The 27271-nt window shown below is 49.1% G+C and overlaps 2 protein-coding genes across 5 annotated transcripts in view; one reads left to right on the top strand and one right to left on the bottom strand.

Annotated features, from left to right (window-relative positions):
- Positions 1-760: 760 nt before the first annotated feature.
- On the top strand, positions 761-24441 carry LOC144610044 (multimerin-2-like). Its single transcript, XM_078428521.1, has 7 exons — positions 761-1116; positions 5398-5520; positions 5993-6099; positions 8290-8370; positions 9626-9784; positions 16419-18377; positions 21823-24441. The coding sequence occupies exons 1-7, from the start codon at positions 800-802 to the stop codon at positions 22209-22211; spliced, it is 3135 nt and encodes a 1044-aa protein (XP_078284647.1). The 5' UTR covers positions 761-799; the 3' UTR covers positions 22212-24441.
- Positions 24189-27271, bottom strand: part of LOC144610043 (bone morphogenetic protein receptor type-1A-like) — a 185540-nt gene continuing 182457 nt past the window's right edge. For all 4 annotated transcript variants that reach the window (XM_078428516.1, XM_078428517.1, XM_078428518.1 and 1 more), the window contains one exon: positions 24189-27260. In XM_078428516.1, coding sequence (XP_078284642.1) covers positions 27135-27260 — 126 coding nt within the window. In that variant the 3' untranslated portion in view covers positions 24189-27134. The remainder of the gene's footprint in view (positions 27261-27271) is intronic.

Raw genomic sequence — 27271 nt, 5'->3', positions numbered from 1 at the left:
AATCGAACCCGGGTCTCCGGCGCTGCATTCGATGTAAGGCAGCAACTCTACCGCTGTGCCACCGTGACACCCAGGACTCGGTGACTCTATACTGAGTCCACACCGGCCCCCAATCACCACTCGCCCCCACAGCCTCTGTCCGCACCACAACCCCGTCACCTGCCCCAGAACCTCATCCACACAACCTGCCCCCTCCTCCCACTGCCCCACAACCTGCCTCTTCTCCCCACTGCCCCACCAGCTGCCCTGTAACACTCCCTTGGGGCTAGCCAGTCTACCAGTAAACTCAGGAACAATGAAGGAAGCACCTGTTGGGACAATGAACAACAAAGTCAGCACAGTCTAAAAACAGTTCACTTTTTAAAAAAATTCTTGGGAGTCAAACAAATATCTAGTAATACACTTGGACCTTGCTTGGGTGAAGCGCAGTGGACCGGATTGTGAGCTCGCTTCCCGCCCATCCCCACGTAGAGCAGAGTGGGACAATAATTGTTATTTTGCCCACAACTCATTTGTTAGTGGAGACTTCCTCTTCCTGCGCTGAGATTGTTGACCTTGCTGTGGATGTGCGACCAGCAACAAGCCGTTTCCTTTGGGGCTAGTGGACTGGGTCAGATGCTCTTTGTTCCAGCTGCCAGAGTCTTGCAGGGACACAGGGCTGGTGGGGTCTGAGTCTCTCTGCAGCTACCGTTCGTTCAGTGCTGTGGGGGTGTGGGGTTGGGGGGGGGGGGGGGGGTGGGGGGGGATTCGCAGGAACCCATTGCTCCGGAGCAGGACAGGGGCTTCAACGGAGAGGAAAATGATTCTCCACTTCATCGTTGTTTCCTTGTCTCTGGCTCCGGTTTGGCCGAAGGAATACCTGGCGTCTGCCGACACCGGAGACCAGGGTGTGTGGAGCAACGAGGCAGGATTGGCAGAGGGGCAGGAGGAGCCTGACGGGCAGGTGGCCGGGAGGATGGGAGAAGGCGCGGAGACCCGGGTGGAAGGCTGGGGCTACGGGACAGTGCGGGCAACCACACAGCCTCTCTCCTCCATCCGTACCACCGCCTCCCATTCCTCCCGCAGACCCACGTTCCCCACCAGTGCACGTGGACCTTTCAGAACTCCACCCAACAGGCAAGTGTAACGTCTTCCTCAACGCGGCCCCCATTCCCCGAGGCACCGTCCACCTCGTTGGAGACCCTCGGACTATCTTTGATCGGACTTTACTGGCTTTCTCTTGCTCTAAACGCTAATTCCCTTCCACTCCCCCCCCACAAACACACACACACGACCCCCACCCGCAGCTTTAAACCACCTGACCCACCCCCTCACTCTGATGAACAAACCTCACACCCTGCACCCCCCCATCCCACCACCACCCCATCCCAGCTCCTCCCCATCCCAGCACCACCCCCCCATCCCAGCACCGCCCCATCCCAGCACCGCCCCATCCCAGCACCACCCCCCCCATCCCAGCACCGCCCCATCCCAGCACCCCCCCCATCCCAGCACCACCCCCCCATCCCAGCACCCCCCCCATCCCAGCACCCCCCCCATCCCAGCACCTCCCCATCCCAGCACCACCCCCCCATCCCAGCACCGCTCCATCCCAGCACCCCCCCATCCCAGCACCTCCCCATCCCAGCACCACCCCCCCATCCCAGCACCCCCCCCATCCCAGCACCGCCCCATCCCAGCACCACCCCCCCATCCCAGCAACGCCCCATCCCAGCACCTCCCCAATCCCAGCACCCCCCCATCCCAGCACCCCCCCATCCCAGCACCACCCCCCCATCCCAGCACCCCCCCCATCCCAGCACCCCCCCCATCCCAGCACCACCCCCCCATCCCAGCACCGCCCCCCATCCCAGCACCCCCCCATCCCAGCACCCCCCCATCCCAGCACCGCCCCATCCCAGCACCGCCCCATCCCAGCACCACCCCATCCCAGCACCCCCCATCCCAGCACCCCCCCATCCCAGCACCCCCCATCCCAGCACCCCCCCATCCCAGCACCACCCCCCCATCCCAGCAACGCCCCATCCCAGCACCTCCCCATCCCAGCACCCCCCCATCCCAGCACCCCCCCCATCCCAGCACCACCCCCACCATCCCAGCACCCCCCCCATCCCAGCACCGCCCCATCCCAGCACCGCCCCATCCCAGCACCGCCCCATCCCAGCACCCCCCCATCCCAGCACCACCCCCCATCCCAGCACCCCCCATCCCAGCACCGCCCCATCCCAGCACCGCCCCATCCCAGCACCGCCCCATCCCAGCACCCCCCATCCCAGCACCACCCCCCCATCCCAGCACCGCCCCATCCCAGCACCGCCCCATCCCAGCACCGCCCCATCCCAGCACCGCCCCATCCCAGCACCTCCCCCATCCCAGCACCTCCCCCATCCCAGCACCCCCCATTCCAGCACCAAGACCCTCCCAGCACCCCCCCATCCCAGCACCCCCCCATCCCAGCACCGCCACATCCCACCACCCCCCCATCCCAGCACCCCCCCATCCCAGGACCACCGCCCCATCCCAGCACCCCCCACATCCCAGCACCCCCCATCCCAGCACCCCACCATCCCAGGACCACCCCCCCCATCCCAGCACCGCCCCATCCCAGCACCAAGACCCTCCCAGCACCCCCCATCCCAGCACCTCCCCATCCCAGCACCCCCCCCCCCCTCCCAGCACCGAGACCCTACCGCTGCTCCATGTGAGGGGGGAGCGAGTGGGGAGGGAAGTGGGAGCGTGGGAGGGAGGGAGGGAGAGTGGGAGAGAGGAGGGGAGAGTGGGAGGGGGAGAGTCGGAGGGAGGGAGAGTGGGAGGGAGGGGGGGGAGAGCGGGAGGGAGGGAGAGTGGGAGGGAGAGTGGGAGGGAGGGAGAGTGGGAGGGGGGAGAGTGGGAGGGAGGGGGGGGAGAGCGGGAGGGAGGGAGAGTGGGAGGGAGAGGGGGTGAGTGGAAGGGTGGGTGGGGTGTGGGTGGGGAGCGGGAGGGTGGGTGGGGGGAGCGTGGGAGGGTGGGTGGGGGGAGCGTGGGAGGGTGGGTGGGGGGAGCGTGGGAGGGTGGGTGGGGTGTGGGGTGGGGTGTGTGAGGGAGTAGGGAGTCAGGAAGTAGGGAGTTAACTTCATTTGGACGTTGCAGCGGCCTGGTGGTGCAGTGTGGGTGTTTCTTCCTTAAAGCGCCAGAGACCCGGGTTCAATCCTGACTACGGGAGCTGCCTGTGTGGAGTTTGTACGTTCTCCCCGTGACCGCGTGGGTTTTCTCCAGATGCTCCGGTTTCCTCCCACATTCCAAAGACGTGCAGGCTTTTATTAATTGGTTTGTGTAAATTGTCCCTCGTGTGCTGCACAGTGCTAGTGTGAGGGGTGATCGTCGGTCAGCACAGACTCGGTGGGCCGAAGGGCCTGTGTCCACGCTGTATCTCTAAACTAAAGTAAGCAGGGAGCATCCACTCTAGGGCTGGATGTTGCTGGGTGGGGTGGGGTGGGGTGGGGAGAGAGGGGCGCAGATTGCGAGCAGAACTCTGCAGAGATCGCCTGTCCACATCTGCCCAGCTGACCCAAGGCCTTACTGATCACATCCAGTGGCCGCCTCTGAGAAAGACTACTCCCCCAGTGGGGCTGAACACGTTGGGCGGCACGGTGGCGCAGCGGTAGAGCTGTTGCCACACAGTACCAGAGACCCGGGTTCGATCCTGACTACGGGTGTTGCCTGTACGGAGTTTGTACGTTCTCTCCGTGACGGCAAATTGTAAATTGTCCCAAATGTGTCGGATAGTGTTAGTGTACGGGTGGCCATTGGTCGGCATTGGTCTCAATGGGCCTGTTCCCACGTTGTATCTCTGAAGTCTAAAATCTGCAGCCTAAAGTCCCACTCTTTACCTGCCCTTGCCGTACCGCGGCACGGTAGCACAGCGGTAGAGTTGCTGCTTTACAGCGAATGCAGCGCCGGAGACTCAGGTTCGATCCTGACTACGGGCGCCGTCTGTACGGAGTTTGTACGTTCTCCCCGTGACCTGCGTGGGTTTTCTCCGAGATCTTCGGTTTCCTCCCACACTCCAAAGACGTACAGGTATGTAGGTTAATTGACTGGGTAAATGTAAAAATTGTCCCTAGTGTGTGTAGGATAGTGTTAGTGTGCGGGGATCGCTGGGCGGCGCGGACTCGCTGGGCCGAAGGGCCTGTTTCCGCGCTGTATCTCTAAATCTAAAAAAAAATCTAAATGTTGGCAACCAGACTGTAATGACAATACCTCTACAGCCGATAAACAAAGGTTCTATAAATAAAAGGAACACTCATTAGCAGTCTGTCTCTGCTTTCCTGATCCTTGAAATATGATTCCTTTTCAATTACCGGAGAATGCAGAACAATTCTTCAGCTTCTGCGACCTTAACTATGCCAGTTTAAGTGTGCTTTGCTTATGTTCATCATTGTCACGTGTACAGTGAAAAACTATTTTGTTGCTCGCTATCCAATCAGTAAAAAGACTAAACATGATTACAATCGAGCCGTCCACAGTGTCCAGATACAGGATAATGGGGATAACGTTTAGTGCAAGATAAAGTCCAATAAAGTCCGATTTAAGGTAGTTCAAAGGTCTCGAATTAGGTAGATGGGCAGTCAGTTCCACTCTCTAACTGATGAGAAGACAGTTCAGTTGCCTGATAACAGCTGGGAAGAAACTGTCCCTGAATCTGGAGGTGTGCGTTTTCACACTTCTGTACCTCTTGCCTGATGGGAGATGGGAGAAGAGGGGAGTGAGACTGGTCCTTGGTTATGCTGCTGGCCTTGCCGAGGCAGCATGGCTTAGATGGAGTCATCTTTAACATTCTCCGGGCCCTTGCGTTATATTTTCTGGTTTCTTATGACAAAGGAGGAGGCCGTCCAGACCATCGAGGTGATGCAAGCACTCACATTAATCCCCTTCGCCTGCTCGTTTCCCTGCGGAACGTTCTCCATCACACGCCAATCAACTCCCTCTTGTTCTCCTGCGGCTCACCAATTGTTTTGAGTTGGGAATCTTGTCCAGGTCAGACCCAGTAAAGGACATCAGTGTTACCTCCTTCAGGGGCATCAGGATGTCAGGAGACATTAGGGGTGGCACGGTGGTGCAGCGGTAGAGTTGCTGCCTTACAGCGCCAGAGACCCAGATTTGATCCTGACTCCGTGTGCTGTCTGAACGGAGTTTGTACGTTCTCTGTGTGACTGCGTGGGTTTCCTCCGGGTGCTCCGGTTTCCTCCCACGTTCCAAAGACGTGCAGGTTTGTAGGTTAATTGGCTTCTGTGAATTGTCCCGAGTGTGTGGGATAGAACTAGTGAACGGGTCGGCTCGGACCAGTCTCAACGTTGTATCTCCAAACTAAACAGCAGAGTTGAACTGTGGACGCTCCGTTCTCTCACTGCCTTTCAGGAACTGGTGTGCGTTTGTGAAGACCAGGTTGTCCTCCTCTGTGATTTCGTGCGGAGTGGAGCGTTTGGTCCAGAGGCCTGTGGAGCCCTGTGGCAATGGAATGGGCGGCTGCCAGCACTCTGCGTAAGTACGAAGCCGGGAGGAAAGGGAGCTGTTGGACCAGGATGGGAATTGCATGGGACTTTGCAGCACGGTGGCCCAGCGGTAGAGTTGCTGCCTCACAGCGCCAGTGAGCCGGGCTCGATCCTGACTGTGGGTGCTGTCTGTACGGAGTTTGCATGTTTTCATGTGACCTGTGTGGGTTTTCTCTGGGTGCTCCGGTTTCCACCCACACACCAACAGCGTACAGGTTTGTAGGTTAATTGGCTTCGGTATAATTGTAAATTGTCCCTGGTGTACAGGACTGTGTTGGTGTGAGGGGTGGTCGCTGGTCGGTGTGGACGGTGGGCCGATGGTTCTGCTCTGTATCTCTAAACAAAACTCACGCAATCCTTCCCATGGTGAGGCCGAGCCCAGTGCCAGCACCACGTGCCCAGTGTCGAGGTTGTACCCACCACCGGGCTGCTGAATAACAGCGGGCGGCCTCTCCCTGCAGGTACCAGCTGACCCTGAAACCCATGTACAAGGTGAAGCAGATGATCGTCACTGCCCTGGAGTGGAGGTGCTGCCCTGGGCACACGGGAGCCAACTGTGAAGACACAGGTAAGCAGAGGCGCCACGGTGGCGCAGCGGTAGAGTTGCTGCCTTACGGCGAATGCAGCGCCGGAGACTCAGGTTCGATCCTGACTACGGGCGCCGTCTGTACGGAGTTTGTACGTTCTCCCCGTGACCTGCGTGGGTTTTCTCCGAGATCTTCGGTTTCCTCCCACACTCCAAAGACGTACAGGTATGTAGGTTAATTGGCTGGGCAAATGTAAAAATTGTCCCTAGTGGGTGTAGGATAGTGTTAATGTGCGGGGATCGCTGGGCGGCGCGGACCCGGTGGGCCGAAGGGCCTGTTTCTGCGCTGTATCTCTAAATCTAAAAAAATCAGAGGTGGCACTGTGCACAGTGGGTGGAGAGTGGGCAGAGTGTGGAAACAATAGACAATAGACAATAGACAATAGGTGCAGGAGGAGGCCATTCGGCCCTTCGAGCCAGCACCGCCATTCAATGTGATCATGGCTGATCATTCTCAATCAGTACCCCATTCCTGCCTTCTCCCCATACCCCCTTGACTCCGCTATCCTTAAGAGCTCTATCCAGCTCTCTCTTGAATGCATTCAGAGAATTGGCCTCCACTGCCTTCTGAGGCAGAGAACTCCACAGATTCACAACTCTCTGACTGAAAAAGTTTTTTCTCATCTCCGTTCTAAATGTCCTACCCCTTATTCTTAAACTGTGGCCCCTTGTTCTGGACTCCCCCAACATTGGGAACATGTTTCCTGCCTCTAACGTGTCCAACCCCTTAATAATCTTATACGTTTCGATAAGATCTCCTCTCATCCTTCTAAATTCCAGTGGATACAAGCCCAGTCGCTCCAGTCTTTCAACATATGGGTTAGGGAGGAGAAGCTTGGTTACATCTGGCCAGCAACTGGCAGCTGTAAGATGGATGAAGGAATGAATGAGTGATGAATGAATGAACTGAAGAAACGTTATTGTCACAGGGGCCACACTCAATGTGGTCATGGCTGATCATTCACAATCAGTACCCCGTTCCTGCCCTCTCCCCATACCCCCTGACTCCGCTATCATTAAGAGCTCTACCTAGCTCTCTCTTGAAAGCATCCAGAGAATTGGCCTCAACTGCCTTCTGAGGCAGAGAATTGCACAGATTTACAATTCTCTGAGTGAAAAAGTTTTTCCTCATCTCCGTAAAAGAGAGTTAGATTGAGCTCTAGGGGCTGGAGGAATCAAGGGATATGGGGAGAAGGCAGGCACGGGTTACTGATTGTGGATGATCAGCCATGATCACATTGAATGGTGGTGCTGGCTCGAAGGGCCAAATGGCCTCCTCCTGCACCGTTTCTATGTACCTGGGGTAGCTCGGTACAGTGGATAGCTTTGTTTTGCATACAACCTAGGCAGTGCATAAGTGTTGACACGTGTCGGCACCTACAAAGGCTGCTGGGCTTAACCTTCAGCGACTCTGGTACAGAACAGACCCGACGGGCCGAATGGTTTATGTCTTATGGCATACAATGAAAAAGAATTTCACTAGCTGATTTGTAATTGCTATGTGATCCAGCACCATTCCACGGCTCACTGGCACTTCCAGCTTCCTTCCACCCCCCCACCCCACCCCACCCCACCCCACCCCACCTCACCCCACCCCTCCCACCCCACCCCACCCCACCCCACCCCTCCCACCCCACCCCACCACACACTCATTCTGAAGAAGGGTCCCGACCTAAAACATCACCCATCCATGGTCTCCAGAGATGCTGCATGACCTGCTGAGTAACTCCAGCACTTTGTATCTTTTTTACAAACCGGCATATTTCGCTTGGCCAGATCACAACCCAGTCATATGACTATCGATGTCACTCGTTTTAAGTCACCCCTGCATTCCCTCGCTCTCCACCCCCCCCCCCCCCCCCTCACCCTAGTTCTCCTGCCAGTTATATCCCCTCGTGTATCCCCTCGTTATCACCACTTCCACAGCCAACAATGGACCATTGTGGGCTCCGCCTTCCCTTGGTCATCGGAGCAGGCCTCTGATTTGTTCTGAACCTTTTCACACCTCTAGTTTCCCTCTCCCCTGACTCTCAGTCTGAAGAAGGGTCTCTACCCGAAACGTCACCTTCTCTCCAGAGATGCTGCCTGTCCCGCTGAGTTACTCCACCATTTTGCGTCCATCTGCAGTTCCTTGTTTATCCACCTGGTTTTTAACTGTGACGTTGTCCCTAGTTCCCACGGCCTTGACGGCCGCAACGTCACTGGACCAGGCTACGGAGAGCGGGCAAGTGACCGAAGGGATCGTCGATCCAAGTAAGTTGGGTCTCAGCAGAACAATGTGTACCTGCGCCTGTTTATATTACTGATCATCATTTCCTCCCCACCCTCCCTCTGCCCCAGAATTCCCAGCACTGGCTTCAGACAGGAACCACCAAACATCAACACCAAGCATCCAGGACTACCCACACTCCCGTTCGCAGAGGGGCAAGGTTAGGGTTGCCAACTTCCTCGCTCCCAAATACGGGTCAAGGTGACGTCACCGCCCCGCGCCCCACGTGACCTCACCCAGCCAGCGGCCACGTGCTCCTGCTCCACCAATGGCTTCCGCCATTGGTGGAGCGGGAGCACGTGGCCGCTGGCTGGGTGAGGTCGCGTGGGGAGCGGGGCGGTGACGTCACCCTTTGTCCCTTATTTGGGAGCGAGGAAGTTGGCAACCCTACTAATACGGGACAAGGGCGGTCCCGTACGTGACAAACTAATTTAGCCCAAAATACGGGATGTCCCGGCTAATACAGGACAGTTGGCAACCCTAGGCAAGGTGCTCTACCCAAAATGGTTCCCACGTGTTCAATGGGACAACTTCATTATGAACCACAGTCTGGTGCAACACTCAATGTTCTCACCCCTTGTTCAACACTTGAACCCAGATACCGGCTGCATCACCACCAACGTTTAACACATTGTCCACAGTACAGAAGCAGGAGGAAGTGTGCAAATGGCAGGGGAGGGGAGAGAGGGAAAGAGGGAGAGAGGGAGAGAGGGAGAGAGGTGAGAGAGAGAGAGAGACAGACAGAGACAGACAGAGACAGACAGAGACAGACAGAGAGGGAGACAGACAGAGACAGAGACAGAGAGAGAGAGAGAGAGAGAGAGAGAGAGAGAGAGAGAGAGAGAGAGAGAGGGAGAGAGAGAGAGAGAGAGAGAGAGAGAGAGAGAGAGAGAGAGAGAAGAGAGAGAGAGAGAGAGAGAGAGAGAGAGAGAGAGAGAGAGAGAGAGAGAGAGAGAGAGAGAGAGAGAGAGAGGGAGAGAGAGAGGGTAAAAGAGAGCAAAGTTAAGTGAGTGGGTGAAGGTAAGAATGAGAGGTGAGAGAGAGAGAGAGGTGAGAGAGAGAGAGCAGGGCACTGCGCAGTAGGCTGCAGGTGTGGAAAGAGGAAAGAGTAACATTTCAGGGCAATAATAGTCCATCTCCAGCAATGGTCCATGTATTCACGTTTGCGCCCTGTGTGATATCTCTGTGGGCGTTGCCTGCAAGGTAGTGTGCGTTTACCGCCGTTCCTTGTCGCTGCAGCGGTACCTGTCGTGTCCAGCGGCCAGAGGCAGCACCAGGAGCTGCTCAGCAACGGGAACACGATCTCCGCGACCGCCGGCTTCCCCCACAACCTCCACCACCTTCTGAGCAAGCAGAAGAAAAGGAACCACTTGAGGGATGACGAGGAGAGCAGGACGGGTAGGTGGTGAACACAAACATCTCAGCAACGGGCTGGGCATGCGTGGAGGACTTGGACAGATGTGGAGAGGATGTTTCCACCAGTGGGAGAGACTGGACCAGAGGCCAAGACCTCAGAATAAAGGACGTCCCTCTAGGAAGGAGATGAGGAGGAATTTCTTTAGTCAGAGGATGGTGAATCTGTGGAACTCATTGCCACAGACGGCATTGAACGCCAAGTCAGTGGATAATTTAAAGGCGGAGATTGACCGACTTTTGATCAGTCCGGGTGACAGGTGAGAAGTGTGTAGGAAGGGACTGCAGTTTCTGGCTAAACCGAAGATAGACACAAAATGCTGGAGTAACTCAGTGAGACAAGCAGCATCTCTGGAGAGAAGGAATGGGTGACGTTTTGGGTCGAGACCCTTCTTTGAGAAGGGGAGAAGGCAAGAGAATGGGGTTGAGAGGGAAAGATAGATCAGCCATGAATGAATGACAGAGTAGATGGTGGGTCGAATGAGCTAATTCTGCTCCAATCGTAGAAACATAGAAACATAGAAAATAGGCGCAAGAGGAGGCCATTTGGCCCTTTGAGCCAGCACCGCCATTCATTGTGATCATGGCTGATCATCCACAATTAGTAACCCGTGCCTGCCTTCACCCCATATCCCTTGATTCCACTAGCCCCTAGAGCTCTATCTAACTCTCTTTTAAATTCATCCAGTGAATTGGCCTCCACTGCCTTCTGTGGCAGAGAATTCCACAAATTCACAACTCTCTGGGTGAAAAAGTTCTTTCTCATCTCAGTTTTAAGTGGTCTCCCCTCTATTCTTAGGCTGTGGCCCCTGGTTCTGGACTCCCCCAACATTGGACCATTTTTCCTGCATCTAGCTTGTCCACTCCTTTTATAATTTCATACGTTTCTATAAGATCCCCTCTCATCCTTCTAAATTCCATTGAATACATGCCCAGTCTTTCCAATCTTTCCTCATATGACAGTCCCGCCATCCTGGGGATTAACCTGGTGAACCTATGCTGCACTGCCTCAATAGCAAGGACATCCTTCCTCAAATTAGAAGACCAAAACTGCACACAATACTCCAGATGTGGTCTCACCAGGGCCATGTACAACTGCAGAAGGACCTCTTTACCTCTATACTCAAATCAGTTATGCACTTATGAAGGGATCTTGAACCTTGGCACCCCAGTGTGTGGATGTCCTCCAGCTTGGAGACTGGGACCATTAATCCATTGATTCTAGGATTGTGGGTATTCAGGACAAGGCGGGCTCACAGTGCCTGACCTCATTTCCTCAGGGAAGGTGATGTTGCGAGACCTCTTCTTGGCCAGTGTGCCTCTGGAAAGCAGAGATGAATACCTAGTGTATAGCATCCCAGCTACCACAGCCTGGTGACACGGTGGAACAGCTTGAGGAGCTGCCATCTCACTGTTTTATTTAGTTTAGTGCAGAGATACAACATGGAAACAGGCTCTTCAGCCACCAGGTCTACACCGATCATCAATCACCCGTTCACACGACTTCTCTGTTGTCCCACTTTCTCATCCACTCCCTACACACGAGGGGGCAAATATACAGAGGCCCATCGACCTACAAACCCGCACGTCTTTGGGATGTGGGAGGAAACCGGAGCACCCCCTTGTGGTCACAGGGAGAACGTGCAAACTCCACACAGCCAACAACCATGGTCAGGGTCGAACCCGGGCCTCTGGCGCGGTGAGGCAGCGGCTCCACTAGTTTTAGATTTTAGATTTAGATTTAGAGATACAGCGCGGAAACAGGCCCTTCGGCCCACCGGGTCCGCGCCGCCCAGCGATCTCTGCACATTAACACTATCCTACACCCACTAGGGACAATTTTTTTTTTACATTGCCCAGCCAATTAACCTACGTACCTGTACGTCTTTGGAGTGTGGGAGGAAACCGAAGATCTCTGAGAAAACCCACGCAGGTCACGGGGAGAACGTACAAACTCCGTACAGACGGCGCCCGTAGTCAGGATCGAACTTGAGTCTCCGGCGCTGCATCCGCTGTAAGGGAGCAACTCTACCGCTGCGCAACCGTGCCGCTTTGCCCCGTTGTTTCACGCCTCTGGAGGCCCGGGTTCAATCCTGACCTCCGCTGCTGCCCGCGTGAAGTTTGCACGTCCTCACTGTGGCCGTATGGCACCCCCTCACAAGCTCCCACTTTCTCCCTCGTCCCAAAAACCCATGGGGTTGGGTGAGCAAAGCATTTGCTGCAGATTGGAGGCGATTGATGAATTTTCAGGGCAGAGTTGATGGAAGTGTGGGACAATAGTTTACAGGAAAGATAAGTAGGGAATGAGATTTGTTGAGATTCTTGGGAGAGAAGGAATCGGTGGTCTCGAGCGCAAAACGTTACCTATTCCTTTTCTCCAGAGATGCTGCCTGACCCGCTGAGTTACTCCAGCACTTAGGGTCTACCTTGGAGAATGTTGTCAGGTTCCCTTGAGGACACTGCCCCCTGAAGTATCTTGGTGTCACTGCAACCATTATGTTCAAGTACAAGAGCAATGTCATCAGAGGATCCTGAAGAAGTCCCAACCCAAAACGCCACCTATCCATGTTCTCCACAGATGCTCTCTGACCCACTGAGTTACTCCAGTACTTTGTGTGTTTTTATTTTGTAAACCAGCAACTGCAGTTCCTTGCATCTACCTCTTGGTTCTTGTTTCTTGGTCCTCCAAAATATTCCAAATGGAATTTAAACTGGAGGTGGCGGAGTATGGACTTAAGCAAGAAGTGCTTCTTGGAGAAGAGCTGCCTTAAATGTAGTTGCTTCTGGTTGAGTAACTATAGTAGGGTGAAGACTATTCCATGCTTTAATTGTGTGAGGGAAGAATGAATTGCGATACACATCTGTCTTGATAGCTGGTATCTCAAATTGAATCGAATGGCTGGCTGGTGAATTGAATCGGTGGCTGGTCTTAGAATACTAAGTAATTTATCAGGTCACCTTCTCTTTATTCTCCACTAATGTAAGGGACAGGAACACCCATGAAGGGGATTATTATACATGAAGAAGCAGGGGACTGATTCTGTGGGATGTGGTTCGGGTTAGTCACAGCACCAGACAGTTGGGACCAACATTGGGCGGCACAGTGGCGCAGCGGTAGAGTTGCTGCCTTACAGCGAATGCAGCGCCGGAGACTCAGGTTCGATCCTGACTACGGGTGCCGTCTATACGGAGTTTGTACGTTCTCCCCGTGACCTGCGTGGGTTTTCTCCGAGATCTTCGGTTTCCTCCCACACTCCGAGGACGTGCTTAATTGGCTTGGCAAATGCAAAAATTGTCCCAAGTGGGTGTAGGGTAGTGTTAGTGTGCGGGGATCGCTGGGCGGCGTGGACCCGGTGGGCCGAAGGGCCTGTTTATGCGCTGTATCTCTAAATCTAAAAAAAAAACTAAAACATCCTTGTGGAGAAATGCCAGGAAATAATTTCAACTGAATTGGTAGTTGAGGCTGGGCAACAACTTATAGCAGGAGGACAAAAAAATAACACCCCCATAAAAGAAAGTGTGTGCCAGATAGCACCAGGATAGGAAGTGGTACCACCATCATTGGAAGCTGATTAAGAGAGACTGTAAAGAAATTGAATCCATAGACCATAGAATCCTGGGCTTCAGAAGGGGGGTGTGGAGGGGGTTAAGAGTAAAAAAGCATTGATGTACTTTAAGTCTAAATTAACCTCTGGCTGCAACATAACCTGACTCTTTTTTTCAATTCTATTAATTAATTTCAAAGAGGAGGTGCATTTCATAGAGAGAGTGCAGAAAAATGTACTGGAATGATTCCAGGGATTTGTTTTGTAAGGCTGGAAAAGTTGCTGAAACAAATAAAGTTGGGATGAGATTTGATCAGTGTCCAAGATCGTGAGTGGGGGACACAGAGGACATTGTTCGCTGTTAGTGACCTCCGATCAGTGGCATAGAATTAGACTGGAATGGGAAAGATCATGGAGGGCAAGAGTGGTTGTGATCTGGAGCTCACCATCGGTAAAGGTGGTGGAAAAGGACTCAACCTTGGGTTTCAGCAGGGCCTGCACAAGGGTGCAGGAGGACAATGGTTAACAGAATCATCCAAAACAGCTCCATAACGGAGGACTCTGTGATTTACGGACTGTTGCCAGGGACACACATTCAGAGACTAACGTCGGGAGCTGCTGGAAGATCCTCAACTTAAGATGCTCGTTGGTCTGCCCGAGCTTTGTTGACCTCCCAGCAGAGTGAGATGTCCGTCGGGGAATGTTGCCGACTGGTCCGCTCCAGACTGCAGGAGTACGTGCTGAGGGACGCACTGAATCTCGGTGCAGCCAACGCCAAGGCTCAGTGGGGGAGGGTCCTTCCGCTGCTGGAGATTGAGGGGGCAGGGTCCAAGCAAGGGACGTGATGGGGCCACATGAGTGGCGAGGGGTACAATGATGTTTTTTTGGGGAGCACTACCAAAGAGAACGCTACAAGTTGTATGTGTAGCCGTGGAGAAAGTCGGAGGGATTTTGCACAGTTCTTGTTTGGTACATATTTATATCCTGAATAAAGTTTATTTTGATTTTTTTTAATGAATAACATTGGCAAGGTGGTAATTGGAAAAAAGAGCACTATCATGCTCAAAACTCTAGAAAGAAGATAGTGAAGGCAATAGACATTAGGTGCAGGAGGAGGCCATTCGACCCTTCGAGCCTGTACGCACCGCCATTCAATGTGATCATGGCTGATCATTCTCAATCAGTACCCCGTTCCTGCCTTCTCCCCATACCCCCTGACTCCGCTATCCTTAAGAGCTCTATATAACTCTCTCTTGAATGCATTCAGAGAATTGGCCTCCACTGCCATCTGAGGCAGAGAATTCCACAGATTTACAACTCTCTGACTGAAAAGGTTTTTCCTCATCTCCGTTCCAAATGGCCTAGCCCTTATTCTTTAACTGTGGCCCCTTGTTCTGGACTCCCCCAACATTGGGAACATGTTTCCTGCCTCTAACGTGTCCAACCCCTTAATAATCTTATACGTTTCGATAAGATCCCCTCTCATCCTTCTAAATTCCAGTGTATACAAGCCTAGTCACTCCAGTCTTTCAACATACGACAGTGTCGCCATTCTGCCAAGGCGTCATTCGTAACGTCTTGAGGAACGTTATCACAAACGTAGGATTATTGCAACCGGGATTTGAAGCTTTGATTGTTTTTTTTGTCAGGGGAGAAGGAAGACATTTGCAGTTTACTTTACAAAGGAGGCGTGTAATTAAAAGTTTGTGAATAATTGACACTTTGTACTTTTGAAACGTAAAAGGTCGTTAAATATGATTTTTTTTCTATGAAAAAAAAGAGATGATTCCAACTGATTGTATTCACAAAGGGCCAGTACAAACTCAGGGAGTGAGTCTGCTACAGTAATTATACAAACCCCCACCACTTTCCGTTAGGACTTGTCAAAATAAATCCATGTACATCACAGGAAGAAAGGAAAGTAAAAACATGACAAAGGGCGATTTAAACCAGTAAATGGCTCTATGTTGCTCCTATTTTCTTAACAAATCCATGCTTTAGGGGGGTTGAGAGAACAGCAATTGGCATGACATTGCTCACTCCATCCTTTCAATCTGTGAATTTAGTCTTAGTTTTACTTTAGAGGTACAGCAGGGAAACAAGCCCTTCGGCCCACCGAGTCCATGTCGACCATCGATCATATTAGTTCTATGTTACCCCACTCCTTACACACATTGGGGGCAATTTACAGAGGACCAATTAATCAACAAACCTGCATGTCCTTGGGACGTAGGTGGAAACTGGAGCACCTAGGGAAAACCCACAGTCACAGGGAGAACGTACAAACTCCACACAGACAGCATTCGAGGTCAGGATCGAACCCGGGTCCCTGGTGCTGTGAGGCAGCAACTCTACCAGTTGCGCCAGTGTGTCGCCCTAATATCTTCACTGCTCCAGAGAAAGGAACCCGCTGTGTAAAGTGCTTTTTCTGGACGCATACTTCTAAAGTCCATATATGGTCGATGGAGATGTCTTTCTCAGCATCCTTTATGCTGCCTTCACTCGAGTACAATGGACTGCATGTCTCCAGTGCTGTGAACAGTGCTGTTAACCATTGCTCTCCCTTGTCTCCAATTCCCAACCCCTGTCTCTAACTGTTTTTCCCCGGTGAGACAGGAGTGCACCTCCTCTAACCTCATCCTTTGCATCGTGTTTGAAGGACCAGGTCTTTGTCCCTGTCTTTTGTTTCCCGTTCCTCCCCCTAGATAGAAAGACCGAAGATAGACACAAAAAGCTGGAGTAACTCAGCGGGACAGGCAGCCCGAAGAAGGGTCTTGACCCGAAACGTCACCCATTCCTTCTCTCCAGAGATGCTGCCTGTCCCACTGAGTTACTCCAGCTTTTTGTGTCTATCTTTGCCAAGATTATACCCCATTGTTCATCCATCCGAGATCCACCTCTTCGGAATTTCTTTCTAAATTACCAGCTTGCTCGCTCAAGCTTCTATAAATATTTGTTGGTTCAATATATGGTCAATCAGTTAAAATTTAACACTTTGTGTTTTGCTGGAGTTTCCAGCATCTGCAGTTTCTTGTGTCGACATTTTACATCATTCTTTTGGTTTGGTTTGGCAGAATTACCAGGCCTTGAGGACATGGTAAAGACTTATGTTGAAAGCTTCTTGCGACAGCATCTTCATTCAGTTTGGGCAAGCTTCAATAACAGCCTACAGGCCCTGTCCGACAAGGTCTTCGATTTATCACAAGAGGTGGAGACCGACAGACGAAAGGACGATGAGCTCTCGGATCGCCAAGCGGAACTCGAGGGATTGGGCACCAAGCTAAAACTGAAACTTGATGAAAACAGTGAACAGCTACGGGAAATGGAAGACAGGTTGAAAGGGCAACAATGGAAACTTGACAAGGAACTGCACGCTCATAGAGTCACCCTCGACCACAACGTGACAATAATAAAGACTGAGATCGACCTAAAGATCAAACGCGGTCAGAAGATGATCCAGATGAAATCACATCTTCTCGATAACACCACAGCTGAATTAAGGAAAGACCAGGATAGACTTTGGCTGGAAATATACACTTTAAATCAAAGTATCGCAAAGACTGCTGAACTCCAAGGACCAACACCATGTCCATCGTGCGACTTGAAGGCAGTCCACCAAGACGTGGGAATGACAAAAGAGGTCTTGGATAAACTGATTCATTCAAGCAACCTAACAGATTTAATGTGTGGATTATGTGCTCCGGCATCCAACCAGGTTGCTGCGCTTCAACAAAAGCTGGAGAAGCAGGAGTCAAAGTGTGCACAACTGGTAGGTGGACTTGGGAGAGAAATGAATGGAAAACTGATTGAGACCCGCCGAGGGTTTACGGAAGCACTTTTGGGACTGAATGTTTCCTTTAACCATCAAAGATCTAGGCACAATGAACATATCTCCAGTATCGACAACAAAGTAAAAGAATTGAGCCAGCTGTTGTACGGCATGCCGGAGGATGAGGAGCTTTGCGACTGTCAGAAATTACTCGTGGATTATAGCCTGGTTATTGATAACCTGAGAAATGCCAGCGACTTCATGGACAAAATGCACTTCGATCTGACCCACGTCAAGCAGCAAGTGCTCGAGCTCAGCAACAACCTAAATGATTCTGTGCAAGATCTGTTCATGGCCTTGCAACAAATTCGCCAACAGATTCAGGACTTCCAGTACCTGCTGGATGAAAAGCACGGCATTTTAACTGAAGACATCTTAAAACTCCAGAAGAATTCCTCAATGATTATGGGAGAAATTGGCAATCTGAAAACATTTGATGGCGTCATGGACTCCCGCATCAAATATCTAAACAGCTCATTCAATTCCCTTCTGGAGGATGCGTTGAGGCACACTGTAATCCTGGAAAGTTTGTTGGAACAAGACATATTGGAGATTACATCGGAGGGTGCAACTAATCTCCAGCTGCTCCCAATGAGCACTTTGTATCAAGCCCTAAATGAAACAGAAAACGAACTTGCGGATCAGAAGATGATCTTGGAAAGCATCAACATGAAGTTGCAGTTGCTTGAAGGAACAAGAGACTTGACTGGGGCTGAAGAAGAGGAAAGCTCTTCAGAAATAGAAGATACAGATAGTCGGAAACCCATGGAACTGGAGCCCGAGGCAATGGGAGAGAAACGGGATGACTTACAATATAACACCAGCAAAATATCATTCAGAGAAAAAGATATTGAGATGTTGAATTTGAAACTGATTACATTGGAATCCCACTGCAATTCCAGAGACAATTACTATAACCGGAGCTTGGGACAAATGCAGGAACAGTTCACAAAGTCGCTGGAGGCTCTGGAGTTAGATGTATCGTCTCTGAAACAGTTTCTGGACAGTCACGTCACAGAGTTTCACAGGTTCACTGGCCACACGGACAGGGTTTCTAACGGGACGTCCCGTACAGGGCGGGGTGGCTTGGGCTTAAAGCGAATGAGAAAACACCACAGAGAAGGTCACCACGGGAACAAGCATCTGGGGATTTACAGAAATGCCTCGACTTTAAGCCATGAAAAGAGCACCCCAAGTGTACAGGGTGAGTATGTTTGTGGCTGGTGTTTATCACACTGTATTATTCCTTCTCTAACCTCTGCCAGCAGTCAATACCACTCGCTAGATTAATTCCCAACAAAGCTTTCTTAGTTTAATTTAGTATTGTCACGTGTCCCTTATTTGGGAGTGAGGAAGTTGGCAACCCTACTAATACGGGACAAGGGCGGTCCCATACGGGACAAACTAATTTAGCCCAAACTACGGGATGTCCCGGTTAATACGGGACAGTTGGCAACCCTAAACATGTCCCACTCCAGGAAAGTAACATAGACTGAAGGATGAAGCCATTCAGCCCTTTGAGCCTGCTCTGCCATTCATGATGATCATGGCTGATTGTCTATCTCATCGCCATGTTCCCACTCTCTCCCATACACCTTTGAAGGTACAGTGAAAAACATTTTTGTAATGTGCTATCTAGTCAGTGAAAAGACTGTACATGATTACAATCAAGCCGTCCACAGTGCAGATACAGGATAACGGGTATAATGTTTAATGCGAGTTAAAATCCGATTAAAGGTAGTTCAAAGGTTTCCAGTGAGGTGGATGGGAGGGCAGGACCGTTCTCTAGCTGATGGGAGGACGTTTCAGTTGCCTGATAACAGATGGGAACTGTCTCTGAATCTGGAGGTGTGCGTTTTCACACTTCTGTACCTCTTGCCTGATGGGAGAGGGGTGAAGAGGGAGTGACCGGGGTGAGACTGGTCCTTGATTATGCTGCTGGCCTTGCTGAGGCAGCGTGAGATGTAAATGGAGTCAATGGACGGGAGGTTGGTTTGCATGATGGTCTGGCTTACGTCCACAACTCTCTGCAATTTCTGGCGGTCTTGGATGGAGCTGTTCCCAAACCATGTTGTGATGCATCCCAATACAATGCTTTCTCCGTTGTACTTGCTCTTTAAGCTGAAGGCCTGCCCAGATTGGTTCAATCCACTCTCTAAGGGGGCATTTAAGATTCACTGGTACTATGGGGTGGTGGTGGAAGCAGACACGATAGTGGCGTTTAAGAAGCTTTTCAATAGGCACATGAATATGCAGGGAATGGAGAGAAAGGGATTTATATGCAGGCACAGATTAGTTTAATTTAACATCATGTTTGGCAAAGACATTGTGAGCTCAAGAGCCTGTTCCTGGGCAGTTCTCCAGCTGTTTGTTCCATGTAATTGAAAGTCAGGAAATCTAAGCAACAAATGGTCATTCCAAACAATAAAAAGGATTTGTTTGAGGTTTTTTTCTCACTTCCCCTTGGTTTGTTATCCTAAAAGTCATGCAGGTAGCTTTTAAATAAGATGAGGATGGATCCCTTCACCACTCTTGCAGTTAGAGCTCCACAAAGGCAAAACAATATCTTCCTCTAAACACGTTCAATGAACTTAAATCTATGCCATCTGTTTATTGATTTAAGGGAAGTAAATCTTTCTCGTTCATTTTGTTCAGGCCTCTCGTAACTTTCATATGGCACAATTAAATCTCTCCCTTGTCTCAGTCACAGTGTGGAAGCAGGCCCTTATTCATGTTGATCAACATGACGTCAAGGTGACGTCACCGCCCCACGTGACCTCACCCAGCCAGCGGCCATGTGCTCCCGCTCCACCAATGGCAGTCGCCATTGGTGGAGCGGGAGCACGTGGCCGCTGGCTGGGTGAGGTCACGTGGGGAGGTGACATCACCCTTTGTCCCTTATTTGGGAGTGAGGAAGTTGGCAACCCGACTAATACGGGACAAGGGCGGTCCCGTACGGGACAAACCAATTTAGCCCAAACTACGGGGTGTCCCGGTTAATACGGAACAGTTGGCGACCCTAAACATGCCCCACTCTAGGAAAGTAACATAGACTGAAGGATGAAGCCATTCAGCCCTTTGAGCCTGCTCTGCCATTCATGATGATCATGGCTGATTGTCTATCTCATCGCCATGTTCCCACTCTCCCATACACTTTTGAAACCTTTTGCATCTAGAAATATATGTATCTCCTCAAATATATTCAGCAAATGGCCTCCACAGCTGTGGTGTCAAATTCTACAGGCCTTTCATCCTCTGAGCGTAGGTAGATCTTTCAGATAATTTCAATCCTAAATCTGTTACTCTCTATCCCAAGACTGTGACCCCCTGTTCTAGATCTTTCTGATCTGTCATGGGAAAATGTCGTCCTTGCAGCCAGACTGTCTAGCCCTGTCAGAGTTTTGTAAGTTTTCAAGTAGATTTCATTTCATTCCTCTGCACTCCAGGGAACGTAAATCTAATCAACGTAATCTCTCCTCATATGGTGGTCTTGCCATCACCGGAACCAGTCTGGTGATCCACACCCAGCCAAACAAACCAGGCTCTCCTCCAAACTAAAAATATTCTGCTTTGGCAATATCATCATGAATCGCTGCTGAAAAGTCTTAGTACTTTCATGTTCTCCCACTGTGTGACGACCAGATCGAGAGGCTGGCCAATAAAACAGTACAGGAACGGGCCCTTTGGCCCACAATGTTTGTGCTGAACATGATGGCAATTTAAACTGTACATGATCCATATACCTCTATTCCATGCACTTCCACGTACATATCAAAAAGCTTCTAAAACATCACTATCTTATCTGCCTCCACCATCACCCCTGGTAGTGTGTTCCGGGCCCCGGCCACTCTCTATAAAAAGCTTGCCCCACACATCTCCATTAAACTTGCCCCCTCTCACCTTATAGCTAGGCCCTCTTGCGTTGGACTTTTCCATCCTCGAAAAAAGGTTTTGACTGTCTCCCCATTCTATGCCTCTCATAGTTTTATATACGTCTCTCAAGCCTCCCCTCAACCTCCGATGTTCCAGAGAAAACAATCCAGGTCTATTCCAACCTTTCCCCGTAGCTGAAACCCTCTAATCCAGGCAGCATTCTGGTAAACCTCCACTGCACCCTCTCCAAAGCCTCCACATCTTTCCTGTAATGGAGCGACCAGAACTTTACACAAACTAATGTTTTATAGCATGGGCTTTATTATGATAAATATCTCCCATGTCCCTCTCCTTCAACATTTATCAGTGTGTATGTGTGTTAAAGAACAAAGTTCTCCATGTGGCACAGCGGTAGAGTTACTGCCTTACAGCGCACGAGACCCGGGTTCGATCCTGACTACGGGTGCTGTCTGTGCGGAGTTTGCACTTTCTCCCCGTGACCTGCATGGGTTTTCTCCGGGATCTCGAGTTTCCTCCCACACTCCAAAGACGTACATAATTGTAGGTTAATTGGCTTGGTATAATTGTAAATTGGCCCTAGTGTGTGCAGGATAGCATTAGTGTGCAGGGTCGCTGGTTGGCATGGACTCGGTGGGCCGAAGGGGTCTGTTTCTGCGCTGTATCTCTAACTAAACTAATGTGTCCAAGGGAACTGCCTGTTAACAATGCTATTCAATTGCTTGGGTTTGATTTGTTTTTGCTTCTTGTCTGTTTAGAATTCCTGGCTGCATTTTTCGTGGGACTGTCCAATGGTTCTGAATCTACCAAGATATTGAAATTTGACCAGATATTTCTGAACTACGGCGATTGCTATTCACAGGAAAAGGGTCATTTCAAAGCTCTCCTCAAAGGCGTCTACATGTTCCTGGTGACTGTGGAGTTTGGCCAGGGGCCCGGGCTGGGTTTTCTCTTGGTTGATGGCAAGCGTACATTTACCCTTCAGAGACGCATACACAACCAGCAGCAGGGCAGCTGGGCCTGGGGCTACGCCATTGTGGCGCTCCACAAAGGACAGCATGTGTGGGTAGAGGTGACACAAGGTCTTGCCATTCAACGCACTCCTCCAGAGACAACATTTGGAGGGTTTCTTTTATTTAAAACATAAGATTATGCGACCAGTCCTGAAAATAACATTCAATGGAAATCACTGTTGGAAGCTTCCACTTCAGAAACTCCAACCTTCAGCAAAGGCTTGCTCACTAGACTTGGTCAGGTCTTGCAGACAAAAGTAGTCCAAGGTTGCACATTTTCACTGTCCTACAAATGCGTTGGCTCACATTTCCAAGATGCACAACAGATGAATGAGATAGTCATAGAGTCTTACGGTGTGGAAACAGGCCCTTTGGCCCAACTTGCCCCATCTACATTGGTTCCACCTACCCGTGCGTGGCCCTTATCCCTCCACACCTGTCCTATCCATGTACCTGTCCAAATGTTCCTTAAACATTGCGATAGTACCTGCATGTTACACAAATATGGATAATTGCAGTAATAAACAGTCAATTCTATTCACATCATATCAGCACAAAAATCCATACTGCACAAGTGTGGTTTGCTTTACTATCAATGTGTGTTATAAATTATACACAAGAACATATTTTAGTTTATTGGTCACAGAACTCTGGATGTAATTTAGTAAGATTTCCTCCTATTGTTCTCTGTACTCATAAACACTTCCAAGTACAGGCCATCTGCGAATCTGATCAATGCACCCATTTCTCTTAAGGTCATAAGTTAAAGCAGCAGAATTAGGCCATTCGGCCCATCAAGTCTACTTCGCTACTCAATCATGGCTGATCTATCTCTCCCTCCTAACCCCATTCTCCTGCCTTCTCCCCATAACCCCAGACACCCATACTAATCAAGAATCTATCTACCTCTGCCGTAAAAATATCCATTGACTTGGCCTCTATAGCCTTCTGTGGCAGTGAATTCCAGATTCACCACCCTCTGACTAAAGAAATTCCTCCTCAACTTCTTCCTAAAGGAATGTCCTTTAATTCTGAGTCTAGCCCGAGACTCTCCCACATCCATTCTGTCCAAGCCTTTCACTATTCGTTAAGTTTCAAAGAGGCCCTCCCTCATCCTTCTAAACTCCAGCGAGTACAGGCCCAATGCCTTCAAACGCTTCCGATTCACTTGCATTACATTCCAACAAGGAATCAAAAGCATTTCTTTACACTAAAGCAGAAAATGATAGATATACTGCCAGACTAAGAAAATGATTTGTGGCTTGACCCAACATTCACCCCAGGAACAGCTGGAGAAGAGGTGTCCAGGCAGAAATGTCTGGGAGTGGGCTCAACTGGGGAGATCTTGAAAGAACCGCCAACAACCGAGTGAGATGGAGGACATTTGTCAATGGCCTATGCTCCCTAGAGAGCAAAGGGCTTAAGAAGAAGACCCAACATTCATCTTCCCTCAGTTGATTTAGCTAAATTTGCCTCTTTTATCCCTGCTTTTCGCAGATATTTGTGCCACCGAGAGGAGAAGCAAACTGGGAGTTGGGCAATATTGGGAGGGTGGAGGTTGTGGATTGAATGGTTGCTTCCTATTCATAGCAAGAGTGTCATGTCTCAGACTATTTTGTTGATAAAGAATTTAGTGTTACTCACAAGCCAGGCCTGCAATCAGCACTACATTCCAGCGAGACCAACCTTGGGCACATTCAATGAGAAAAGACAGCGAATTCAATCTGAAGAACAAGCAGTTCAGCAAGATAAAATAATATCGCCGAGTGGGGAAGGGTTTCCTTCAAGGATTTAATAATAAATTGTATTTTTTAAATAGGTAAAAATTCTGTGTAGCTAAACAAGTTCAACAGTCTGAAAAAATATTATAGGAGCTGGCGAATAAAATAAAGAATAACGGATTTTTAATAATTTTAAGTTGTCCCCTAGATTTTTATATTGCTTTAGCTTTTCGTTCATGCTTAACTCAGCAAAAGATATGTCATGGATAACACATGACATTTTTCAGTCGGGACGGATTTCCACACATCCTGCAGCAGTTCAGCAGTCAGTCCACTTTGACCTCATCTAACAAGGGCAGAAAAACAAATAAGCATAGCCAACAGACCAACTCTGTACTAAAATAATGTTATTTACTTAATATTCAGATACAGGACATAATCTGTGTACATGATGTACCTCTTGCAAAGTAATCTGTGGTAAACGTAATAAGGCACCTTTTACCAGATGCTGTACAAAATAGGTTTATAAGTCTTTACGCTTAGTTTAATGTGACCATTTTGTTTGACTTGCAATGACATAAGCATTAGAGTACTATCATTGCTTTAATCCTTTGTTGTCTGTCCATTTGCTATGTACAAATATGCTGACTAAATGATTTCAAAATATTCTGATTCGTCATTTTGTCTATGCTACAATAAGACATTTTTGGATGACATTCTGGACTGGCAAGTCTCCCTTCCTTTTCTTTAAATAAAAATAAAGGCAGGCTGATTTAACAACATAAAAAGGCACAATCATTAAAAACACTTTCTTTAAAACAAGCTGATTCACATGACTTTGTTTGAAAGACAGGAGTATCTTGAAATAGACAGAAGTTGCAGATCCCACCCTATCTTCCACATTTTCTTGGCCTTTTTATATTTCCATTGCAAAAAAATACTGCTGTCTAATTATTTCCAGCTGATGATGCACTGGATGCACCTCAGTGAGACAATGTTCCAAGAAATGGAATTAGTGAAAGCCATTATCTGTTCTAAATTAACAGATGATCACACAGCACAGTGCTGACTGGGCCAGGCAGTGTTATTCACCTTTTTAAAAATTCCAATCATTCATTCTTTTCTCAAGTTTAAAAAGTCTCAGCAGTCGATGTGAATTCCTGCAGCATTAAAAACGATAAAAACTATTTTCATTCACGTTCCCAAAATGGAACCCAATGGCAAGTCTCAAATGCAAAAAAAAATAAAACAAGCACTAATAACAACATGGACCTTTCCTGCTCTTGGGCAAGATTGTATCGCCTCTGGTGTAAGGCATCAGAAGTTGGGGGCTGAGCATATAACATTAATATAGATGGGCAGGAGATCACAATTGTCTTATAAACATTCAACATGATACCATATCTTTCAAATTCAAGGCAAACATGAGAACCAAGGAACGCAGATGTATAACTCTGCAGAGCGTGTAACAAAATCAATCCCCTTTATATGAATGGATTGCACTGTATCCTCAACATCCCTCTTGCCAGAGAAAAAAAAGCTTCAAGCCCTACTTTGGCTATTAGATTTACAAGAAAAGCTTGCAAGCTATCATCAGCCATACTACACAAAATATAAACATTATGTTACACACATTTACAAGACCGAGGCATCCAAGAATCTGGTACATTAGACAGCCACTATTAATACAATTACTAAATTCATCAATACATGAATATGCTTTGGAATTACTCAAATTAATTGACAATACATTATTTTAAATAAACCATCACTTCGCTGCTTCGAGTGTTTTCTCCGGGAACAGTGAGCACACTCTCCTTCCAACAGTGGCCACTGGTGTGGAAAAAAGACAAAGTCAAACCAAGCCTTTAAAATGGGAAAGTGAGAACATTAGCAAATTATCGGACATAGTAAGATTGTTCAGAGTTCTTAGCAGTGATAATTCACCCTCGTAAAAATAAATACATGCAATGCCACTTGTTATGATAACATGACCGTGATAACCTTTTGAAACTGAACTTAGACTGGACGAATACTGGCACAACTTTAGAAAACGATGGCAGAATCTATTACCTCAGCTGAAAGTCATTGAAATGATGCAGAATTTCACTTGTGCCTGCTGCACCTATGCAAGAATAAGAATTGTTCTAAGAGAACAGCAGTTCCTCTCCCTACCCATTTGGGTAGATTACCACAGCCGCAATTCATTCTTATTCTACCAGTAATAGAGTAATAGCAGAATCGTAGTGATGCCTGACTTTGCAAGAAGAATTATCAGAGACAAGTACTCTATAGTCTAAAATGGTGAGCCTCTATCAATCTATGCTTTCAGATACAAATAATGAGAAAAAACTAAGATATGATGTTTTAACCAGAGGCACACAATCATTATCCAAAATTCTGGGAGAATACAATGAACAAAACTGAGAGAATGGATATCTATTTCCAAAGTAAAACATACCTTTCTATCCATTACAAGATTGATCCACGTTTTGCAAGAATTTGGACAGCTAACAGAAATAATCAATTCAAGGCTCTCCCTGCTGCTTACTCTTATTACATAGGAGAAGATAAGTGAATGTTTATGGGGAAAAAAGGAGCAAGAGTTAAAAAGAAGAAAACATGCGTTTTATGGAAGCAATAAACCCTGAGTCTGTAGCCGATCATGTTCACCCTGGGCAGTGGAGCTAGCTGCGGACAAGGCAATCTGGATAAAGAGAGGAAAGCTTGCCATTGCATTTCGTGCCTGGCACCAGCAGAAGCTTGCTCTGTGAAGTGAGCATTCTCAAAGTTCTTGCAAATGCCCAACCAATTCAACAAGACTTTGGACTAGAAACGGGAGATATCTATTATACCCTTACAGCCCAAGAGAACCAGGCAGACCCCATTTACGGGTAGAGGAAAAGCAACTATTTAAAATCTCAGCAAAGTTATTCGGATTGAGGCTTTCACAGAAAGCACCATCTCCTGGCTGTGAGACACCATAGTGAAGGCTCACAAAGGCCAGCGATCAACATTCCACTCTGGGATACAGAGCACAAAAATAGTCAGCGTTGCGTAGAAATCCAAGGAAGTTTAAGATGCTTCAACAGCATCGATTTGGAGTCTTATATCTTTAAAACGTTTTGCTGTCCGATCTGAAGTATGGCATGGAAGTCCTTTCTTCTCACACTTACGACATGCATGAAACACTCCTGAATTCACAAGATCCTTATTAGCAGCCTATCTAGTATGGTGCGAAGAAGGGTTTGGGGCAAACAGATGCCCAACTCTCTGATCACACACCACATGTCCCTGCCCCTCTGGAGCAGTAATGTCAGCTATTGAGTGTCTTGATCAGATCTTGATGTCTTGAGATTCCACCATTTTGGCAAGTGTTTTCTTCACTCTTAGTGCTGTCAATCGAGAAGCTGGATTATGGGCCCAACATTCTGACATCAACTTCAGGACTGCCCTTAAACACTGTGGAAGAA

This window comes from Rhinoraja longicauda, chromosome 35, assembly GCF_053455715.1.
Source record: "Rhinoraja longicauda isolate Sanriku21f chromosome 35, sRhiLon1.1, whole genome shotgun sequence".
Taxonomy (NCBI): domain Eukaryota; kingdom Metazoa; phylum Chordata; class Chondrichthyes; order Rajiformes; family Arhynchobatidae; genus Rhinoraja; species Rhinoraja longicauda.
Note: the sequence above shows the minus strand (reverse complement) of the source record. Positions and strands in the feature narration are given on the sequence as shown.

Excerpts from the sequence above, each read along its gene's own strand:
- LOC144610044 (XM_078428521.1), top strand. The coding sequence starts at position 800 with ATGATTCTCCACTTCATCGTTGTTTCCTTGTCTCTGGCTCCGGTTTGG. Across the intron at positions 5,521-5,992 it reads GGCGGCTGCCAGCACTCTGC|GTACCAGCTGACCCTGAAAC; the intron begins GTAAGTACGAAG and ends CTCTCCCTGCAG. Across the intron at positions 18,378-21,822 it reads GAGCACCCCAAGTGTACAGG|AATTCCTGGCTGCATTTTTC; the intron begins GTGAGTATGTTT and ends TTGTCTGTTTAG.